Source organism: Falco punctatus (assembly GCF_963210335.1).
Source record: "Falco punctatus genome assembly, chromosome: 14".
NCBI classification, from domain to species: Eukaryota; Metazoa; Chordata; class Aves; order Falconiformes; family Falconidae; genus Falco; species Falco punctatus.
The window spans coordinates 2,475,130-2,497,747 of NC_137594.1; the positions used below are offsets into that span (position 1 = coordinate 2,475,130).

The 22,618-nt window shown below is 48.7% G+C and overlaps 1 protein-coding gene across 6 annotated transcripts in view; it reads right to left on the reverse strand.

Annotated features, from left to right (window-relative positions):
* Positions 1–87: 87 nt before the first annotated feature.
* Positions 88–22,618, reverse strand: part of ZC3H18 (zinc finger CCCH-type containing 18) — a 48,802-nt gene continuing 26,271 nt past the window's right edge. For 4 of the 6 annotated variants that reach the window (XM_080410637.1, XM_080410642.1, XM_080410639.1 and 1 more), the window contains 10 exons: positions 15,263–15,463; positions 14,088–14,213; positions 12,408–12,509; positions 10,790–10,933; positions 8,854–9,006; positions 6,592–6,752; positions 5,784–5,980; positions 4,533–4,629; positions 2,096–2,192; positions 88–766 (listed from right to left, as the gene is read on the reverse strand). In XM_080410637.1, coding sequence (XP_080266763.1) covers positions 568–766; positions 2,096–2,192; positions 4,533–4,629; positions 5,784–5,980; positions 6,592–6,752; positions 8,854–9,006; positions 10,790–10,933; positions 12,408–12,509; positions 14,088–14,213; positions 15,263–15,463 — 1,477 coding nt within the window. In that variant the 3' untranslated portion in view covers positions 88–567. The remainder of the gene's footprint in view (positions 767–2,095; positions 2,193–4,532; positions 4,630–5,783; positions 5,981–6,591; positions 6,753–8,853; positions 9,007–10,789; positions 10,934–12,407; positions 12,510–14,087; positions 14,214–15,262; positions 15,464–22,618) is intronic. The other 2 variants (XM_080410640.1, XM_080410638.1) reach the window with 1 other exon arrangement.

A 22,618-nucleotide genomic window follows, 5' to 3' on the forward strand; every position in this document is an offset into this window, starting at 1 on the left:
CCTTTTAAATCAACTAAAACAATCCGATGCTTAAAATAAAAGACAGGTCATTTTCCCAATCAGACTTTAGTCAAGAATATATATATATTTTTGTTCCTGGGGTGGGAGGGCAGGGGGAGAAGGTGATGTTGCCAGCAGTTCACAGCAGTTTTCGGCTCTCTCATTACACAGTATATAGAACTGCATTGCTGAAGACACTCAACACACAGCAGGGCTAACTAGGAGAATACAACTCAAGGCTAGCAAAGAGGAGAGGGCAGAGAGAAAGAGAGGAATAGTGAGAGCATCCGATGGGGCTGGAGTCCTCTGTGCATAATTTACATGGAACCGGCACCGGCAGAGCCAGGGGCTGGCCCCGCTCGCCCTTCAGGAGCCGGAGCGAGTCGTCACGGGCGTCTCAGCTGACAAAACTTCAGTATTTTTTTTTTTTGTGTGGTTTTTTTTTTTTAAAAAGAATCGCAGCCAAAATAAGACAGAACTGCAAAATCCCAAAGTGGCCGCTTTTACACTATTTATAAAAACATGAACAGTCACTAAGGGGCAGAGCGGCGCTCCGCGCACGGCCCACTATACTTTCCCCGGGATTTTGGCCCGCTTGCGAGCGATGGCATCTTCCACCGCCTTGAGCTGCTTCAGGAGCTCCTCCCGTCGTGACAGGGTGCTGGACTTGCCTGCCTTGGCACCCGTGGGGCCCGGCTCAGATGCTTTGCCTGGTACGCTCGTGACTTTGCTGGAGCTCTTGGACTGCGGCGAGAGCTGGCGTTTCCTGGCAGGGAGAGAGAGGAGAAGGTGGTCAGACGGTGCTCACCGGCAGCACGCCACGCTGGAAACAAACCCCACTGGCGTCTGCTCCAGTAAGGAAGAATCGCTCGAAGGGCCAGTGGAAGAATGAGACACGAGGCCTTGGGTTGGAAAACTGGCTGAAACAGTAAAAAAAAAAAAAAATAAAAAAAAAATCAGCTGCTCCAGGGGGAGCAAATCCATTTGGCTGCCCTAGAGAAACTTAGTGAGTCCTTGATCACCTCCTGCCTGGGCACAGGGCACGTCAAACCCACCACACGACACTGACAACTCAAACAGCAGCAGGCAGAAGAGGGTCAAGAACCAAGGGTGCAGCCACCACCACCGGTCTGGAAAGCCGAGGTTCCTCTTCTGCTAGAAAATAGGACCTCAGGGCCTGAAGGACAGGGCTGTGGCAGCCAGGGCTAGGTTTTGGTTTGGGAATATTCAGATACACAGAAATTGAGGTTCACCCGTGCCCCAGGCTGGACAGAGGGGATGACACAAGTCCTGCTGGCCACGGAACACAGGGGTGCTGGACAGGGCTGTGCCTGTTCGCTCACATAGATCCTCGCAGAGATGACACTCGAGAAATGCAGAGCAGCGCTGGCGGGCTGCGGGCAAGGAGGACAGAGGAAGCTTCAGGTGTGCTGCGGAAGGTGTTCCACAGTCCCTCAGCCAAAGGGCTCCGAGTGGAGCACAGCCCAAGGCCCCTGGAGCTACACGTCCAGTTCTGCAATGGGATGTTCCCAGCACAACAGTGGGTACAGGCTGCCAAGAAATTGGACATCAGCTGGTCACCTGTCACCAGAGGGGATGGAGAGGAGCTAGTCACTGTTCAGTGGCCACATTTTAACATCTCACAGCAGCAAAGTGAGCAGCTGAGGATATGCTGGGCTATCCAAGAAAGGGAATCACACACCTGAACCAGGTGCCACAAGGAGCTCGGCAGCAGAGCGAAGGGATTGTACTTTCTTTCTCACTGGCACTACACAGCGCCAGCGGCACTGGCGTGACTGAGCTTGCACCTAACCCAGTTGGCTCCTCTTGCTGGGACTGACCTCAAGAAAACCCCCAGGCTCCAGCTTGTTTCTGAGCTGGAATGGCTTAGCCGGTGGCTTCCGCATGAACCCCTGAGCACCTTTGGCTCCTGCCCAAGGAGCTTCGCGTCCTTCCTCTTGCTGTGCCTCCATGGCAACTGGAAACTACGGCCAGAGTGCCTCAGAGCTGCCCCAAGAGGAGGGACTGAACCGCTGGAGAAGTGTGGGCCAGGCTGGGCCTCACAAGAGACCCGTGAGAACAAGCAGGCACTGACCTGTCTGTCTGCGCTGGAGAAGGTTTCGTGTTCTGACCTCTCTGTCGCTCTTGCTTGGGTGAAGAGAGTCTCCCAGTTGCCTTCCTGTCACGAGAACCTATCAGGAGAAGAAAAGGTGAGATGTTCTCCTGCACTGCCGAGGTACAGGTCGCTACCTTGCTCAGCGTACTGTTTCAGCAAGCACATGGACACTCTCCGGGGACAGACCAGACCATGCCAACAAAAGACCAAGTCCGATAGCAGCCAGAAAAGGAACCTACTGCTGTGCATCCCATCTTCGGGGGGAGCAGAAAAGCTAGCCAAGGCTGTGCCCCATGGTCAGCTGTACAAACCATCACCTGTGGGGAGCCGCACCGTCCCGTCCCTCACCCTCGGGCTGCTGGAACAAGGCTCCTCCACTGCGCTTTCAGGCCCTGCTTTGCTCGCAGACCTGCAGGGCAGGGCTGGCCCTCACAGACGAGCTCGTGCTCCATTATCCCTTGGCAGATCATCTGGTTTGCGCGGCATCCGAGCTGGCTCTGTGCTGGCCAGGTAACAGGGTGTTTTGGCTTTAAGAGTGCTGGGCGAGTGCAGCTCTGCCACTTTTGGAGCTGGCTGGGGCCAATCCCCAGGTGGCATCACCCCCATGTTTGTTCAGCACAGACCAAACTGTCATGCCCTGCTCAAACAGACCTGCCGTGGGGACTTGCTGGTGGTGGGAAGGCCACTGGGGTCCTGCAGCAGCATTATCCAGCTTTGCTGGGTTTCCCAGCTGCCGCTATCCCAGCACACAGAGAGCAGCCGGCGTGCTTGCAGGGCTGTCTGTGAGCCCTGGGGATGAGCAGAGCAACACGCCCTGCTACACTGCACCAGGTCGGTGATGCTAGAGCCTGCTGACCTCACTTTCAGCGGCACTCCAGACAGTAAAGGTGCTCAGTTCCTCGTAGCAGCAGCCGCCTGTATGTGTCGGGACAGCCCTCTGCTCCTGAGGACTGACACCATGAGAAAGCCAAGGCTGCATACGCTGCAGATCTGATCACAGCAAGGTTACAGAACAGGGATGTGAGACTTGTGGCACAAACACCGACCAGCTTTGTGCTGGGACACCGAAGCACAAGCTGCACGCTGGAGGGTGCCTCTCGCTCAGTCCCAATTCAGTCAGGGGTACACTTGCCACTGGGAGGTGAGGCAGAGTTGCCTTCAGGGCTTGTGTCCCATTTGCTACTGCTTAAAAGTGCTTTATAATGTATAGACAACAAATAAAGTATATAATTGCATCTGCATCTATGTATCTATAAAATCAGCACAGTCTGCTAGGTTGGCCCATTCACTTGTCTGCAGCTCAGCAGTAGTTGTGAACTAGATCCCAGTGAACTCCAACCTCACCCAGTCCCTTCCATGCTGCCTTTGCAGGAGTCAAATGCAACCAAGCTATTAGCACAGAAATTTTTTCTGGCTGGCACCCAGAGTCAACAAGATACACCTACAGCCGAGACAACAGGGAAAACAACGTCACGTGTCAATGCTGGCTTGTACGTCAAAACCACGCAGCTCTGGCCAGCTACTCCCCCCGCTTTGTTTTTCAGTGGCGACAGCAAAGGCTGGAGTGTGGCGCTGAGGTCCCTCTCAGTGCGGCTGGCTAGCTCGATTTTCCCAGGTGCTAAGCCTGCTGCTGAGGGTTCAGACGCAGGAGAACACCTGGAAAGCCCGTGTCTTTCTAAACATAAAGGGCAGATCAGATTGTGTCACACGCAAGTGGGGAAATCGTCTCATCTCGCAGGATGGGTGACCTAGCCAATTACTGCATCCAGCCCAGAGCCTCGGCAGCCCGGGCTCCCTTTCCAAGCACTGCCACAATCCTGTCTGTCAGGAGGACTAAGATCCTTTGGGATGCACTGAAATAGAAGGCAGAGGAGGCTCCAGGATACAGCATGGGGAAACCCTGTGACTTCCACAGCCACCTCCAACAACATTACTAGAGAAGAGGTGGCTGCTGTAGGATGGATCGTACCTACAGCATGGAGATGAGCGTGCCATCTCCAAAGCTAGGGTGCTTTTTTTTTTTTTTTTTTTTTTTTTTTTCTTCTTTTTCTTTTTTTCTTTACAGTAGACTTACACAGACATAGTGGAGCCAAGGTACTCGCAATGTGCACCACAAGACAGCTAGGCAAGGCCGGGTTTGGCCTGCCCAGGGCTGACCTCACCTCGCTTACTTCACAAACCCGAGTGTCTCACCTCAACCATGTTTTTGCAGCAGGCCAGCTAATACGCCTGCGTTATCTGGTGGCAATTGCACGCTCTGAGGTTTTGGAAGGACACATGCCTGCAATTAACCTCTCCAGTGAGTGGACTCTTGCAGCAGAGACTTTCACAGGACATTTGTTGCTCGAGCACTGCCTCGAGCAGCAGAGCAGGAACCCAGCCAGGCCAGGAGTCCCTGGGATGGCTGATGTCTCACCTCTGTCAGGTGACAGGTTCGCCCGTTTGGCTGGAGGAGAGGTCGGCCTGTCTTTGTCTGCTGGCTCGTATCTCTTCCTGCTTCCTTTGTCAGCTGCCTAAAATGGAATTAAAACAGACAATGGATCTGAACAGCCACTTCCCTCTGGGGAGGGAAGCAGGCAGAGATTTTTGCTGTGATGGGTGCCGGCGATGCGCTGGCTGGCTCATGCAAGTGCATCTCCTGTTAAACTCCCTTGTGTACACCAGTCTCAGCCATCACTGGCACTATGCAGTTCCCCTACCACCCATCCTCTGGCACCAGGACTAATGGTACGCTCTTTTGTCAGAAACAAGAAAACAGCAGCATTTTGTAGAGTTTTCTTCAGCAGCACCAAGGATAGCAAATGTCAAGGAGGCATCTGGAGCCGTGCCTTCTTCCAGGATCTGACCATGCCAGCTGGTAGTTATGCGTAACTGCACACCCCTCCCCACGGAGCATGCTTCAGACTCGATAAAGGCGCCTCACGTCATAGCACAGGGAAGTAGGGAAAACTGCAGCCTCAGACTGCACTGGGGAATTTGGACTGTCAGAAAAAAACACATTAATGCTTCAAAACCAGGAACGTACCCACGTGACTGGGGCCAACACCCTGCTCTGGCACAAAACCCCAAGAGGCCAAACTCTCCCATATGACCTGGACTGCAATCTCAGCCAAAGGCACCAACCCGGGGAATCTGGCTCAATCGTAAAGAGGAAAAAAATCAGGCTCCCTGCGGAAAGTGCGGCTTGCAGCGGACACCCCAGAGAGACAAGGCAATGGCCACTTTTACCTCCTGACTCGGTTAATGCCTTGTCAGCAGTTCGCTCCAGAGCAGGCAGTGGGAGACGAGCTCTCTCGGAAGCGTGCAGCAAGCATGCTTTCAGTGGGCAAGGCCCCAGCACATGTGGGACTGCGCCACGCACGGCTTTGCCTCGGTGCTCTGGCTGCAGCCCTCGACAACGCGGGGAAGAGCCCTTGAAGCTGCAGCAGGAATGTGCCCCAGGGGAGCCGCCAACACAGTGCCAAGCTCAAGCCACCACAGGGTGTGTGCTGCAAGACTGGTTCTGTCTGCCGCCCTTCAATCCCACCTGCAGACCTACCCAGCTGAGCTCATCCCGACAGCACGGAGCCTGGAGGTCCCCTTCCGCCAACCCCAAGCCCCAGGATCCATCCTATCCACTCCCTGAATTCCCTGGGTGGAGGGAATCGCACCCCTCCCCACTTCTCACCTTATTCAAGAGCGTCAGTTTGATCTCTTTGTGAGCGCTGAAGCCCCCCTGCTGCGACTGGGGGGCTGACGGCTGCTGGGTCTGGAGGAGCTGCTGCGATTTGCTCCCCTGGGTAGGCTTGGCTGATTTCAAGAGCTGAGCAGGCACATCCCGTTTCCGCTTCTCTTCTTTAGCACTGTCTTCTTTTTTTGACTTTCCTGTTGAAACCAGAGAGCAGAGGTAGTGACTTGCGAGTGATTCCTTCCACCTGCCCTCCCTTTGGAAGGCAGGGCAAGAGGATGCTGCTCCAGGGACTGGAAAAGCCCACACCAGTTAGTGCAGCTCGTGGCCCCCAAGGTTAAAAGATTCAGGAAACCAGAATTTCTGCAGGGAGGACACTTAACGTAAAAAACAAAGACAAAAGGCTCTTGCTGCCAACTCTGCTACGATCTACAAAGAACAGAGCAAGAGCAACATGACACTGGAGCTGTCCAGAAGATTTAGCATCATCTCATGAATGTGAAAGAGAACAAGGCGAGAGGTGGAATCAGGCAGAACTCCCAAACAGGAAAAGGCATCTTTACAGCCAGACATGCAGGTATGGAAGGATGCAAATGTCTATTTGCTCCACAGCCTCCCTTTCTCCATGGGCTCACCCTCCTCAGGTGAAGCCTCTGGGCCTCCCTAGTCTACACCAGCCTCAAGCACCAGCCTCCGCTCAGCAATTTTCCCGAAGCTCACAGAATCACCAAGCAAGCTGTATGCAGGTCTCTGCTCCCCCCCTGTTTTTCCCAGGACCCCTTGGAAAAGAAAGTAACAAACCAGGTACCTCTACCTTTCTTCTGCTGCGCTGGGGTTGGGGATCGGGAGCTGGCTGAGGAAACAGGACTGGCCAAGTCCGCGTACATGTCTTCAGAGTCGGCGCTGCGTACAGAGCTGCTGCTGGAGGAGGCACTAGAGACAGAAGAAACGCTGCTCACGCTCAGGGACCTGGAAAGAGCCAACAGGCCGTTACAGTCACGAATGCAAACAAGAACCAGGCAGCGGTGAGACAGACACCTTTGTTTCAATTCTGCTGCATGGCTGGGATGTCAGAAAGCTGCTAAGGCAGGCAATAACCAGGAAGAGACAAAGGTTATGTGTCCTTGGGTACAGACGATATGAAAAATCCCAAACATGTTAGATGCAAGCCTAGAAAATACCGTTTATTTATAAACAGAATTAAGGCAACATGTAAACAGGTCACACTTTCCCCAGGTAAATAAAAAGTGAAAGTAGGGTGTGCGCTATCATATACAGGTCAGTGTTACGGCTCAGGTCAAGGGTTCCCTGGCAATGTTTTTGTTGTTTGGCTCACATTTATTGATGGAGGCTTTAAAAGCCCTGGAGTCCTACAGCCCACAGCTCCTGCCCAGCTCCCCAGGGTACAGGAGAGCCCAGCTGCCTGTTTTGAGCCTGTCACGACTGATAATGACAGGGAAGATGTGCGTAAGATAGCAATCTTCTAATAGTGCCTATAAGATGGCTATCTTCTAATGCATTCACAAGATTAAAATTGTCAGACAATCATTACATTAAGGAAGACTTCCTACTGAGAAATGTACCAGACAAAAACACAGGGCTACGCATCAGACTTCCCTTCAGGGGCATACCACCACCGCAGCTTTGCTGCACTGAAGCGGCTCCAAAAATCCCAGCTAGCTGGGACCCAGCTGGCAGCGCAGCCCCCGGCGTGCGGGCCCTGGCGTACACCGACTACATGAATATTCAGGCAACCTCTCCAGCAGGTTCCGCGGGCCGCATGACTTCTGTGCTCCAGCAACTGCCCTGCCAGCAAGGTCCAGGCTTGTGCATGACCGAATGGGCTGCGGCAGCTTCAGCACAGACTAGCCCTGGAACAACTGCAAACTACCTGCTGGCACCCTGACAGGGGTGCGTTCTGAAAGGTTGCAGGGACTGCTGCAACAGCGACTGGATGAGCCAGAAACTCCTTCTGCAGGAAAGCTCCTGGCTATGAGGTTGTCCCAGCAGACATGGTTTGGGCACACATTACGTTTCCTATGCTTCCTCCTTTCCCACACACCTGTAAAAGCTGCAAGCACAGCCCCAGCGCCACACAAGCAGCACCTGGGACCAGTTTTTCCCATCTTCTCCTCTCGGGCCCTGTACCGCAGGGCAGCGCAGAGCCAGCGTGCCCAAGTGCTCTCTGAACCTCTTGCATCACCCCTACCTGATCTGATGAATGTGACAAGCATGCAGTAAACAAGTTTGTATTTCCGTAAAATAATGCGGATGTTGAACCCTGGAGTTTCATAGAGTTCAGATGCGTGAATTACTGCTGGTCAGAGCCAAGTCCTACTTAATCCACTAGTTTTATGCTACAGGTCTACTTTTAAATCTGCATCATGGGAAGCGCTGCGTCTCAAGGCTGCCTGTGAGGTTTCAGGGATTCCTGCACCTAAATAAATGCAAAAAAATCTGAATGAAGGACTTGAAAGAAGCTTATTTCATGACTTTTTACCGGAGGGAGTTAGCTGTTTACAAATCCCACAGACTAACAGCCATGTAACTATTCACTTGGGGCTAAACACAAAGGGAACTGGCCAGGCAACTTTGCCAGCAAAGTAGAAATATCATTAGCTGGGCCTTTTAGGTATTTTCTGACCTACCTCTCCCAACAGACCAAGCATCTTCCCTAAGGACATTCAGTAACAAGAGGTAGTAAAGAGGTTTGGAAGAGAAAAGCTCTATAGCCTGAAACTGTTAACTCGTAAATAAATTAGGATGTGAGATCACCCTAGGTGTAAGATGTTTTGGTCATCATTTAGGTAAAAATGGGCCGTTTGGCACAAACGACAAATTATTTCCTTGAATAAGCCACAAGGACACTACCAATGTTGTACTGCTGTCGTGATTCAGGACTTGGGATTTTACCACCACACAAAGAAATAATCTCGTTTCATGTCCTAGTTATCTATAGCTTCTGATACTTGAAGCTAGCGAGAGCGTTCACAGCAAGAAACCACAGCAGTTAAGAATAGTTATAATCTCCTCTTACTTCAACAAAGGTTATGAAGGGTCGAGGCTGTACCTGGATTTCCTGGACCCAGACGGGGAGTGGGAGACTGAGGCAGATGATGATCTGGAATGAGATCTGGAGAGAGAGCGAGACAAGGACCTAGATCGGGAACTGGAACCGCTGTAGCTGCTGGCACTTCCACTGATGCTGCCGCTGATAGTCCGCCTGCAAGACAGCAAATGACATCCTCACCTCGCTGTGCTCTGCTGTGAAACGGGGTTAGAAGAAACTGTTTAGGGATGGTTCGAGCATGATGCTGTTGTCCTGTATTGTATACAAGACTGGTGCTTTGCAAATGTAATTGTTTCAGATGTTCTCCTCAACCTTACATTCCCGGTCCTGAGGAAGCACCTGTTTTCTGAACAGTAACTGTCTTCTGCAAGACTCAATAACGCCAATGAAAGCCAGGCAAAGAATCAGCTGAAACACCTTAATCCTGTACTGGTAGCAGGAGTAAATGCTTCCTACAAAGAAAAATTGCTAACTGCGTAACACAGTGGGACTACATTGTATTTCAGGCCATAAAAATAACGATACACATTTTTGACTAATACACCAGTACCAACACAAATAGAGCTGTTCTGTCATTTGCACAGCAGGGAGAGTGTAGGGCAGTGGGGTTTGTGTGGGTATAAGTGTGAAAAACAACAACAAATCAAACCCCAAGACTGGAATAAAGAATAAGGGAAGGCGGCTGAAGACATTCAAGGTTATTATTAACTAGTTAAAGCAAAAAGGGAACTAGAACTGATGGAGTTTCTAGGGAAAAGAAATTGTCATCATCAATTTTCACTATGGAGACATAACTGCTCAGCCCAGGCCTTTTCTTTAGCTACTGTGAAGAAACAGGAGACTTAATCCCACACAAACTTAAGAATTGACATGGGATGAGTCTGAAAAACCTGAAAGGAAAACAGAATTACAGCCGTCTTCAAAACACATTGACGAAAAGCATCATTCAATGATCCAAGAACACCTTCCTGCAGGCATAAAACATTCTCCATCTCCCTGTGTGCTCATAAAAAGAGAGACATTTCTAGTAAATACATTTCTTACACAGAGAGCTACTGCTTCTATAGACACACAGGTACCATAATTATTTCAAAACTTCTAACGCAAGAAGAATGCATGATGAGTTTCAGCTGTGCTTAGCTGACTGTGTCCCTCCAAGAACAGGCAATGTTACCTGCGTTTATCCTGTAACATTTATCAGGCTTAATCTGTTGTACTGTACCTAAAAATGTATTTAAATACAGACAAGTGCTCCTTGTTTGAAAACCATCAGAAGCCCCTCTCATTTCAAACGCAAAGGGAGAAGAAAGGCAACAAAACCAGCAGACAGACAGCACAAGTCACTTGAAACATTCAAACTAGTCACACTGGATGAAGCCAGGAAGAGCAGGGGAGCCGGCAAGCTGTGTACTGGGAACAGCAGAAGTCACAGAGTTTTTCCTCCTCTCCTCCAGTGGTACTGCTAGATGCTGACAACCCAGCTCCTGGTACCACACAGAAAAATACTTCCTGCATAGCAGCACACGTTTAGAGGACACAGGGTCCAAACCCATCACCACAAGCCCTGACCCTCCGACACGTCAGATCCGCTCTCTGGACTAAATGCAACTCTGCTTCCTTGCTGCGTGGCCTCTGCAACCAGTGGCTCTCAAACATGCCTTTTTGTGCGCTGCAGACCCTGCCTTTTAACCCATTTCATGTACTCCCCCCTTGCTTTATCTCCCAACCAGCCTTCAGAGGTAGGAGCCACTGGCTGTGGCAAGTCACCAGCATATGCCCTCAACTCCTTCCTTCTCTTCCCATCTCCTTTCTGCCCCGGGAAATGTATTTCTCCTTAATATCGAAGAGCCTTTGTAGCTGATGCTCCTGACAGAACCCCAGGATTTGGTCTATCTTGCAGGAGATCAAGCCTCACTCCACCCCACAGCTCTCTTACCTCCTGGGTGGAGTCCTTGTCTGACGTTCCTTCCTTCTGGCCTCTCGGTTATCCCCTGGTTTGGCTGGCTCTGGTGCAGCTGTTGTGATTTTAGTGAGCGGCTGAGGGACTGGAAGGGCAGCTAGCTTCTTCACAGATTTTTCACTACAAGAATTAAAATTTTTATGTGTGTGATCAGAGTCAGTAGGTACAGACCACAGACATTCTCGAAAGCAACAAAATGTGCTCATGTTTGTTGTTGACTAAATATTATATAGATATGATTACTGCAGGTACAGGCACTTGGCTATTTCACTGAAACACTCTCAAACAACATGGATTCCCGCTCCCCCCCAACGGGATCTGTTATCCATATTCTACAAGTCCCCTTTTCAGAGACAAGTTACTAAACAACAGCTAATTTTGGAGACTTTCAACTTGTAAACTAACTAGTGAAGTAGACTGTGTGAAATCGCCATTTCTTATCCAATTGATTCTGTGCATTTTTATCCAAAAGACATACACCTAGTTAAAATCCGCCTGTCAAGCTTCAGAATCAGATGCACATGGTTCATGCAAAAATTCTCTTTTTCACGCCATCACAGAGATCAGCAAGGTGCAAAAGAGCTGCTCACTTCTGGGCTCAGCTCATTACTGCTCAACAACCCCAGCACGGACGTCACGCCTACTGTTAACTGGAGAGGAGGCGTCTGTCTACATACAAAACCAGAGACTGTTAATTCCTCCTCTTGGGCTTAAGAATATCTGCATTCAACCCCTGCAGAACACAGGATTAAGTGGATGCAACATTACACAGCAAAAACAATCCCCACACTAGTGCTGGCTGGTGGTGTGTGTTACCAAACCAGCACTGCAATGTGCACTAGAAGGGTGTAAAGACATGACTGCACACGGAGAGCATGTCCTTAAAGGGTTGAACCCTCAGAGTTGAGAAGAAAAAAAAAAAAAAAAGTGTGCCAATAAAGGCACGAGGAGTGTGGCAAAGGGGACTGTCCCGTATTCTGGAGAACTCAGGGGATTCCCATGGTGTAATTTATTTGCAGGTCACCTTAAGAGGTGACATCACTATGGTGTTGTGTCACCCTCCAACATATCCATAATTTACTACGTATTACACGAGTTTGTGAAACAGCAACTTCAAGTATTTTAAAAGAGCAGGAGCGCTGGCATAATCTGCCAAGAACAGTTTCATAGCTATAGCGCTGTTTTAATTTGCCTCCGATGTTGTAAGTAGATGAGGCTGAACCATTTCTTTATTCTAAGGCTGTGCATTAACTAAAGCCACAGTAGAGGAATGAATTAAATGTTCCTATAGCTCCTGTATAAACATACCTGCACACACAGAATGTTTAAACAGGAAATCATGCATGTGTTTAAACACTCACGTATACATATAATACTTAAGGATATTTGTACAGTTTAACTTGGATTTAATAAGTAAAAATGTCATCATTTAATTAAATATGCAAAGCTAAGCACTCTTCTACGCAGGTCATATTTTGCATATTCCATTTCTTCCTTAAATTGTCAGCCAGGTCAGAAGGGTCTGACTCAGGGACTAGGCTACTGTTTGGAGCCTCTTCTGCACTGTGCTATCAAAGCGGAGAGGAAGCCTTACCCTTTACCGGCAGGCGGTAGTAACTCCCCTTTAGCCTTCGCAAGCGGCTTGTGTGGAGACGGTGTTGGAGAAGGAGATGGCGAAGATGAGAAGGACCGCGATCTAGAAACGACAGGATACAGCACTCAGCTCCGTCTCTGGCACTGCCAAAGGCTTTCCGTCCATTTAGCCATCACTCCCTCCTTCAGCCAGCAACTGCACCCCAGGAACTAGTCCCTGTGGGTCTGAGCTTATCCTACTTTTGTACTTGGACTCTGTTCAACAAAACTAACTTCTGTTACCAGACCAGTGGTAAAAGTAGAAAACAATACAAAACAACAGGGTCGGCTGCAAAAGAAGCACTCTCAGGTATTCCATACCAACACCTGAGGTTTCTCCATACTCTCTGTATTCTCTCCTTAGGGAAAACGTGTCTATCGGGAAGTAAATAGGATTTTGACTTGCAGGTTCAGCATTTATTTCAACCTACTTTATGTTCCTGTTAACGTCTAGTGCAGTTTATCCTTTAAACAGCAGAAAAAAAACCAAGAAAAAGAAAAAAGAAAAAAAGAAAAAAAGAAAAAAAAGAAAAAACTTGGGAGAAAGACACAAAAAATACATCTAACTGGATGCCTGCAATTTCTGGAACACAAGGAGAAAAATCAAGCAGAGTATATCAAAGCTAACATATCAAAGGGCAAGAGCTGTCTCCTGACATCAGGGCTGACCAAACTGACACAGCACACCAGATGCTGGTGTTCAAGTGATTCACCCCACTGCCAAGACTGTTTTGCAGCCTAGTACTTCAGAAAGCCAGACACCTCGGTGACTTGCTTTTTCTGAAGAACAGTTAGGCACCGGGATGTTCCTCAACCTCAATCTAGCAAAGAGGCATGCTAATCAAAGCGTGTCACCGATGCCTGGCACTGTCCTCCAAGGAACCGAGCCCGAGATGAGGTGGATGGGGGAAGGTCAGCCTGCTCCCCACAAAACACATACGTGCTTGTGTAGAGATCAGCTCCCACCTGAGTCTTTCCTAGGGGCAACCACGTCTCCAAAAGCGACACTGTGCACTCCCATCAACTGCATGATCCACTCCGGCTATCTGTGTGATTTCAGCTCTAAAGAGCTGCCTACCTAGGGAGCCAGTTCTCCTACTATGCATATTCCAGACTTGGGAAACTATCTGCAGGGGCAAGGAAGCAGCAGAGTAATAAACATGCCTCTGTTTAATCAGCATGGGACACTGAACTGCTACTTTGAAGTGTGAGGACTATCACAAGACAACTGCTTTAATAAAGAAATGTGATTTGCCTCTTTAAATAGAATTTCCAGCGCAATAGAAGAGAGATGCCAGTAACTTCTTCCAATCATAAAATGCAAATGATGGAAACATTTATCTCAGCCAGGCTTCTACAACTGTTCAGCTACCACAGGCATGGGAAACAGCCCAGCCACAACAGCACGGTACTCGTGGGTGCCAGCACTGGGGAGAGGAGGGGGTGGCTGACATATCTGCTTCGTTCAACAACCAAACCAGCAGGCTGCCTTGCAGTCTATCATATTTCCCTCGCTCAGGAAAGTGGTTTGAATGTTTTATCTCAACAGTTGGCTATCTGCTTTTAAGCAGCAGCAAAAGCAGCTGTTAGCAAGTGTTTGGAAAATAGTATACCATTACTTTCAAATCCAAGGAGCCATTACCTGGACCTGCTGCCTGAGAAAGAGCTGTGTCTTGAAGAGCGACTAGAGTAAGAGCTGTAAGAAGATGATCTGGAACGAGATCGCGAGGAACCTGAACCAGAATAGGTGGATGAACGAGAAGAGGACCTGAAAGAGAAATATTAAAATTCATCACCTCTTGAGAAGTCCTCTGAGACCAAGGTCTTGTTTCCAGTACACTCTTACCCCGTTTTCAAACAGTGCTCCAAAAGCTACCTGTCTTCTCCTCGGTGACCTGTCAGGACCACAGCCTCTCCTCAGCGCCCCCCTTTTTTTTAGAGAACACCCTGTTGTAGCTACCCACTTTGTACCCTTGAACAGGCCTCTGTTCCTTTAGCTACTGATCTGCCATCCCTTTTTGGGAACTCCTTCCACAAATTTTTATGCCTTTGCACCAGACAATGCCCTGATAGGTCAGGTCACACAGAGGAAAACAGAAAAATCTCAGGTGCAGTGATCCCAGAAAGAAAAGCTATCTACTTCAGGAGGGCTTTGCTTTACAGATCTGTATCTTCAATTCAGCATGTTCCTCATTCCTCTAATACTTTCTTCCCACCTCTTTTCAGTAGCTTCAAGTTCAAGCATTTAAAGAAAATAGATCCAGCTTATGCCTCAGCTCTCCTAGATTCAGGGTACTTCTTTCTGAAAGGTGGTTTTTATCTTGCACCCGTTGGTTTCGAGCTCCACTGCAGCCCTCTAAGGCTCTGTCAAGCCTTCACAACCCCAGTTTTTCCCTAGCAGCATCAGCATGCTCTTCCTGGAGTGGGCTCACCTCATCCCTCCAGCACTCCTAGAGTGAACAGGCTCCAATTTTTACAGCTTCCAGCTCCTTCTGCTCCTATTAAGGTCAGTTTTAATCTAGGTGAGTTACTAATCACCTGGACTGCACCCAGGTCTAATTTACCTGAAGAGTGACTTTTCCAAGGACCTGCCTTTTCTTAGTCTTCCAGAGATCACCCACAGCAACCACAGTTATGTGCCCCCTTTGGCTTCCCTCTCACTACCTATATGCTGGTGTCCATAGCTGTTACTGAGCAGCAAGCCTTGAACTGCTTTCCCAAACATCTCAGCATCTTCCACTGACAAGAAACAGTGTGTCAGGGAATGTGACACGACTAACAAGGCTCAGACGTGACATGCTCTCTGCCTTCACTCACCTTGAAGAGCCAGAAGCAGATGCTGAAGAAGCAGAGGTTTTTCGGCGCCTACGTGCACGGCTGGGAGAGACAGACACACCAAGTTTCTTTTTGGGGGACTTGGATCGGCGCCAAGGGTCCTTCCATTCATCTGCTCTCTTTGACTGAGCAGTTGTAATTGTGGTTGCCTCCTTCTCCTTCTTTGGTGGCTCAGGCTGACGGCTGGAAAACAAAGAGGAATAAGTAGCTGGGATTTTTTTTTTTATTTTTTTTTTTAATATAGTAAAACTAACAGAAACACAGGCCAGGAAAGATCTCAGAAATTCATCCTTCATACCAGCACTAGCTCTTAACCTCCACTGCAGGATACTCAGCATCATTTTGGAGCGATGAAGTGTTAGAACACCTATCATTTTGTACATCAGTGACTGCAAGCCCATCAAAACAGCAGTACCTGCAAGTTTCATGAACTACTTTGTTGCACTAACCAAGCAGTGTGACCTGCCAGCTGATTTCATCTTTGCCTTTTGGCCTCCAAGGAGCAGACACAAGCACACCTTAAGAGGGAAGGGTATGGGAAACCTGGTTCTTCCTACACCTGTGCCAAGTAGCTAAAGCTGGAGCAACCCCAACCTGGTAGGCAGCTCCCAGTGCAATGAAAAAAACTAAACAGAGCTAGACTAAGGACAGATTTTAAGCGTGCATCTGAAACGCCGGCTCGACACAGCGAACTGCTGCAACCAACCAGCAGGCACCAAGAGAAGAGATTCAGCCTGAATTACTTCTACAGTTCCCTTATCAGAACATCACGTGGGACTGTGTCACAAGTCTCACCACAGCCAAGACACATTGATCTACTTGTAACTCTTACAAAGGGGATGGTTACCTCATCAGCTGAGCATAAAGCAGTTCCTAACGGCTGTTTTATGACTATTACTCTCTAGGTGTTTATAAACACTATCAAACATGTGCTCTCCTGTTGTTAACCATGAAGATCTGATGGTCAGGCTACATACCCTCCATCTCCTCCCTTCCCTTTTAAGGGCTCCATTTGTGTTTCCCCTTTTGCTTCGGTTCTCTGGGCTTCCCTTCTCCTCTACAGCTTCCTGAAAATAATCCAGGACTAACTTTTCAGCATGTGCACCACATAGTTCCTTCAGTATTCCAGAATGAGTTTCTTCAGGCCTAGACTTTATTGCCTCTCTTATCTATGGGTGATTTAACTTGGGATTTTTCCTCATCCTTACTCTAACCTGCACATGACCGTTCAATTACCTGCTTATAACCTTCTACCTTAGGTTTCAGGCAAAGTTCGTGCTTGCTTCAAAGTTTATGAAGCCTGTTGTACTCATCAAATTACCAGCACGATGGCGCGTTTATTCCTTTTCTCAGAATAATGAACCCTCTCACTCTGAGAACTTGGGGGAGGAAAGGCATCATCCACAGCTGGGTTCAGCCTGTACCACCCCATTAGTCACACGACCGAAGCAACCACTCCCCATGCAACTTCCTCTACCTTTCGAGATAAAAAAGCAGCCTCCGAGTTTTCTAATAATTCTACGGACTGCGTTTCTTGCCACAACACTTTTTCAACAGACAACAGGATAATTAAAGCCTTTCGCTAGCAGCCTGTTCAGCCCTTTGAAGGCCTCACTAGTCACTACGAAGTCTCATCTCCTCCTTGCTTAGCAGTATTAAAACACAGTCTCAACACACTTAAAACTCCTGTGGCCTCTCACCTCTTCCCTGACTCCAGAACTTGTCAACTTTGAAATCCAGTTGAGTATCTTGCTCTTTCCCTATCTTTGCTGATACAGCTACAGCAATTTTACAATTCGTCCCGCATCTATCCCGGTATATACAGAACTTTATGGAAGGAGAAACCCTTCCACATTCACCTCTCCCAGAAATCTCACTCCAGCTTCAGAAGAGGACGCTTACATATTAGCACACAAAACTGCTGACTGCCTAGTAAAAGAGTCCCAAGCAGGGTTATGGCTCAGCATTATTCACCAGCACCTTCACTTCGCATCATCACCCTTTCCAGCACCGCTCTAACACACACAATTTAACGCAGCGCGTGTTATTTGCGGTGGGCTGGTCTAGTTTTCCATATTACAGCCACAACTAATATCTGAGTATCTAATCATGGAGGAAGACCATGACTCTGAACATGGGGCTGAGATAAGACTGGACCTCTTATTTATACTCTGATAACACTAAAGTCACAGCCAGGGTCAAGCTCTCATTCCAGCAGATATAGTACACGTTCATTTTGAAGCCGTCTTGACCTCTGGAGTATCTTCAAAGCGACCAAGTGCAAAGCAGGAAGAAAAAGAAGGTTGGGAACAGCCTACACACCTCGCATCAAGCAGCAGGCTGAACAGCTGCAGAAGGGAGGAGGACACCACCTGAGGATGCTCATGAACAACACCAGAGTCGGTCCCCCTCTGGTGCCCCAGCCTGCGTGCTTTGGGAGATGCAGGGGGAATATTCTGCTGGCACAGGCGGGCAGAGAGGCGGTGTCCATGTCAAGACCTGGATAAAGCCTGCTGAGAAATTTTTCACTGCAGCGTCCAAGGTGACAAACGTGAAAGCCAACAATTAATGAATGACCTCGTCCCTCTCCAGGCTCACCTCTCTCCTGCAATACTGTTCAGACAGAAAAGTCTCCTACAGAATTTATTCTATCTCAACCCCCCCGTGACTTGCTCACATTCACCTCCAACAGCAGCACATCCTGGGAGCTGGACCTCAGCTCCAGCCCCACGTGGGAACAGCTTACGCTGAACTCCACAGCTTGGGCGCGAGCTTGGAGCAAAGATGACTATGAAAGCAAATCTCATTACTTGCACCTATTACCTGGTTTGATGCAATTCTCTCCCGATGAAGTCACTTTCTGGAGGAAAGGTTTTTTTCCCCAGGAAAACCACAACAGAAAGCCTCATTTCTGAATATGCTCTTTGACTCAGCAGCAAGTAAGTTAGCGTACTATAACCAAGAAAGAAAGATGATGTCCATGTCAGGACATTTTCAAAGTCTTTCCTCAAGAGCTACCTGTGTGCCCAACGTGTAGCATCATCAAATAAACCTGTTCAACTTAAAATGAGGGACTGGTATCTGATGCCGCTTGGCTCATCTCCTCCAGCGGAATCCAGGAGTCAGAACTGAAAGCAAGCTGCCAAGACCTGCACCATCCACCTTAGACTAACATCTCAGTTACAGCCTACACGAGTTTCACCGAAGAGACTATTAGAAGTGAGCAGCTCATGAAACAGTCGGTGTTTCAGTTGAATTTTACTCCCCCATACTGATACCGTGCAGTTGTTGGGATGAAAGCGGAGGAAGCCGTAAGGCTGGCAGAGGAAAGCCCACCGAGAGGAGGCAGGCAGCCTGTGGCTCCCAGCCCAGATCAGCCAGGAAGGCTGCCCAGCGCTACACCGCACACGATAGCTGCTCCTGGTGCTGTGCTGCTGGGGGGGCTGAGCGAGGTATTTGATCCTGAGAAGGGGGAGGCTTTCTCCCCACTTTCACTCTTACAACTGGGTAATTTTTTTCCTTCTCATCTTGTGCTGGATCTGGTGTTTGCTGGAGCTCTCCATGTGCCGCCTCTCAACTCCTTAGTTCAATAGGGAGAGGAAAAAAAAAAAAAATACAAGGAGCTTGCTGCTGGGTCAGTGAGTCCGACCAGCCCTTGGCAGGGTTTGAAGAGCCGCCGGTGCTGCCCCACGGTGAAGAGGAGGGAAGGAGAGCTGCCTGGCTGCTGTGGGGTGCGCAGCCACGCATCACCCTCAGCCCAGCACGGTTACCCCCAGCCAGTGCAGTCCCTGCTACAGGCCAACATCACATGCTTCAGCACACTGAAAAAGCCATATGCTACCAAAACGTACGTGTGAATCCCTGTCTCCTTTTTCACTAAATCCCGACTTTTAGGAAACATTTCAAATTATCTGAGAATTAACTCCCAAATTAGGTAAGCCTATGCCACAAGGTTAAAAAGAAAAATTAGAGGGAGTAAAAGAGACTGACAAGACAGACCGATCAAAAGCAGCTTAATTTCCTTCCAGAGCCCTGAGGAGCAGCATCCTGCGTCACTAGGGCACGAGCAAGGTCTGCAGAGCTTGGCTATTTCCGAAGCCCATTTTAACCTTAAAATAACTAAATGCTTTATTTTCCAGAACGAACACGTTAATGCATATTTGGCTGGAATTTAATTACAGCAATCAAGCGGAGAACTGAAGCTGAACGTGGCTTTGGCAATGAGAGGAGGAACAAAGGCAGCTCCAGCTGGCAATGCAAACCACAGCGTAGGTCAGCCAGCTCCCAACCGCACGCGTACCGGCTCCCAAATAAACCCCATTTGAAGCACGTCACGGAATTCAACAAGAATTTGCAGTGGGAAAAGCAGAGCCGCACGGCTCAAGTTTTCCTCCTCATGTATTATGCAAATGATGCCAAAGTATTTATAATTTTAGAGGGGAAAATAAGCTTCTCGGGGAAAGTGCTTCCTTCCTTCCCCCTCCCCGTGGGACGCTGCTCCCACAGGTAACGCAAACCTTATCACCCATGGTCACCGGTGACGTCAGCCTGGCTCCAGGGCTACTGTTTTGGCTGGCAGTTACAGCTCAGTTTTCTGAAAGAGGAAAGTCCACTGATGATTTAAAAGCCTTTTCGTCTCTTGCAGGAAAGCAAGTGTTGCGTCAGCAGCACCAGTATGAGTTTTCCTTCGGTGTCACTGGAATTTTCCAGAGGAAGTGGACTCGAGGAACAACTGGAGCCATGTGCCAAGGCAGTTGTGAAGGGATCTGCAACTACTGCAAAATAAACTCCAGCAGCGTGCATGCACACTGGGAGATTTTTTCCCCGTCTCTGCACAATAAAGTCACTCCTGTGGCTGGAGGGGGACTGTAGTTCCCAAAAGCCACCTACGTGTGGCTGTGACAGGAAATGCTGAACCCTGGAGCCGGTGCTGATGGATCTTGGTGAAATATTAGCAAAGAATATGCTTTTCTCAAGATGTTTCAATCTAAGGCAGAGTTATCAGTCATGTAAAAAAAAAAAAAAAAAAAAAAAAAGAGCGAGAGAAAAAAGATTTCTTCAAAGCCTGATGGGGAGAGGCCTTGAAATTAAATAGTGGAGATACAATCTGAACCTACAGTATGAAATCATCACAGCAGGTAGATAAACATATCTGAGATGTGATCTACCCTACGGGCTGAGCATTTGACGCCTTGAGAGCCTCCTCTAAATGAGAGGTACCTGTGTGCAGCGATTCTGCCCCAGTCTTTGCCATGTTTTAATAAAACCCAGTGTGGGAGATCTCTCCAGTAATTCCATCTCTGAAAAGCCAAAGAAAAACACATTCCTTGAGATCCACATCTGAGTCACTCAATGCCCTTCATCTTGATTTACGGTTACAAAACCCTTCTCCTTTTACTGTGGAGGCAGAACGTCAGGAACCATGAAGACTAACGAAAACTCCAGTCAACAGAAATGCTTTGCGGAGAACTTTGAAAAGTTCTGCTGATTCGGTTTGCGGAAAGCTTTTATCATCACCAACTTCCCAAATGAACTGGGAGCATAAATGAAAGCAAAGCTGTCTAACCAGGTTCCATTGCTCTGCCTGGAGCTGCACCACAAAAAATGGGGATGTAAACAAGTTGTTATAATGTTTATCATCACAGCGTTGCCATACAGGGCACTCGACTACGAGTGAAGAACTGCAGAGCTGCGCAAGGCATGTTCTATATGTGGGGAGAAGGGGAATCCTCTTCCAAGGAGTGCTGTATAGTGTGGCACCGCAGGCAGCATGGCAGACTTGATGTGTGCAGAGAAACAGAGGTCCAGCTCCAGCTCTGGCCGACAAGCCCCGTTTCAGCTTGGGAAACCCAGTGGCCCGGGGCCATCTGCTTCTCCTCACTCACTGGACTCCAAGAAGTTGCCCAGGGAAGGTGCAGACACACCTGGAGAGCAAATCTATGCCTCCTGACAGAGGCCACTTTCCCCCCTCAGTACCTTCTCATGGATGTAAGGCTAATTCAGAGCGCTCCGGGGTCTTACTGATGCCTGACTTGACTCCAGGAAGAGCACACAGTTGTTTATCCTGCCTGCTCTTCCTCCTGTGGCAGGACAAACAGGAACAAATGAAGGTTTTCTTTTTAAGAAACAACATTTCCACAGGGAAAACCATGAGAAGACAAAAATCCATCGGCCTACTTCATCTTTATACAACAGGATGAAATGTTATTACTACGCCCACCAAAACACCTAGCTCCATTAGAGCAACCACTGCTTTCATACAGAGCCCCTACACTCAAAAAATAGGGAGCAGATCCAGCCAGCGGCACGGGGAGACCACCAGAAGCTGTCAGGAAAGATGACAACAACCCAGGAATACTTAGAATTACAGATTCTTCCAAAAAAGTTCAGTTGGTTTGTGATCACACACATACACAATCATGAATCACTCAATTTGCATTCCCTTACTTTTGCCACTCCTTTATCAACTTCATTCCAACACTTTTCAAGTTGTAAGCCCTGGGTAACCTAACATCAATTTTAGACTCCAGGTTATCCTGTTCCTCCATAATGTGCTCACCCCAGAGATTAACAACGACCCGTTACAAAACTTGAACTAGCATGAGAAAGCAACGCAAGGGTGAACTCTGCCAAGAGAACACACAACCTTTTGTCCCAGGGTCTGCAGCATTACAGAGCATCTCACAAAGCTACTGCCACCTCAACAGAAGCTGGAAAGAAGCACAGCGCTCCTTGCTGGAAGGGTTTTACAAAGCATTTATGATTTGCTACAGAATAGCTGCCCTTTCTGACATTGCTTTAAATTTTACAGTGTCCCTACTTGCAGGTGTTATTTTTATTTTTTAATGGCTGCATAAGTGCACTCCATCAATAGCCTTTAGCCCAGCTGAAGAAAACTTCCTTCCAAAAATTGTTGTGTGTGCGATAATCACAGGACAGCTTTGGAGCTGCTGTCACCTCCTGTCCAGGCTCTGGAACACCTCTGAGGACAACTGCCACCTCCTCCTCACCCTACTTGGCGCCCACGTTCCACAGAATCCGGGGGTCTGTATTACGGGCGACCAACCTTATCTGTGTGGGAACAGCTTTCAGGTCAGACTGATGGACAAACTCCCTCGAGAACTGGAGATGACACATTTCTCACCCGAAGGTTCATTTTGTCATGCTGCTTCTCACCAGGGCCCACAGCATTCCCTGCAGAGGAGACCCAGGCGGGCAAGAAACCAATGCCCGTGTCCAGGACCTGCAGCACGGGATTGCTTCCTCTTCTTCCTCTTCGCTTGGCCAACCACCACCTTGCCAGCCAACAGGGCAGCGATACAGAGTCTGCTGCCCTTG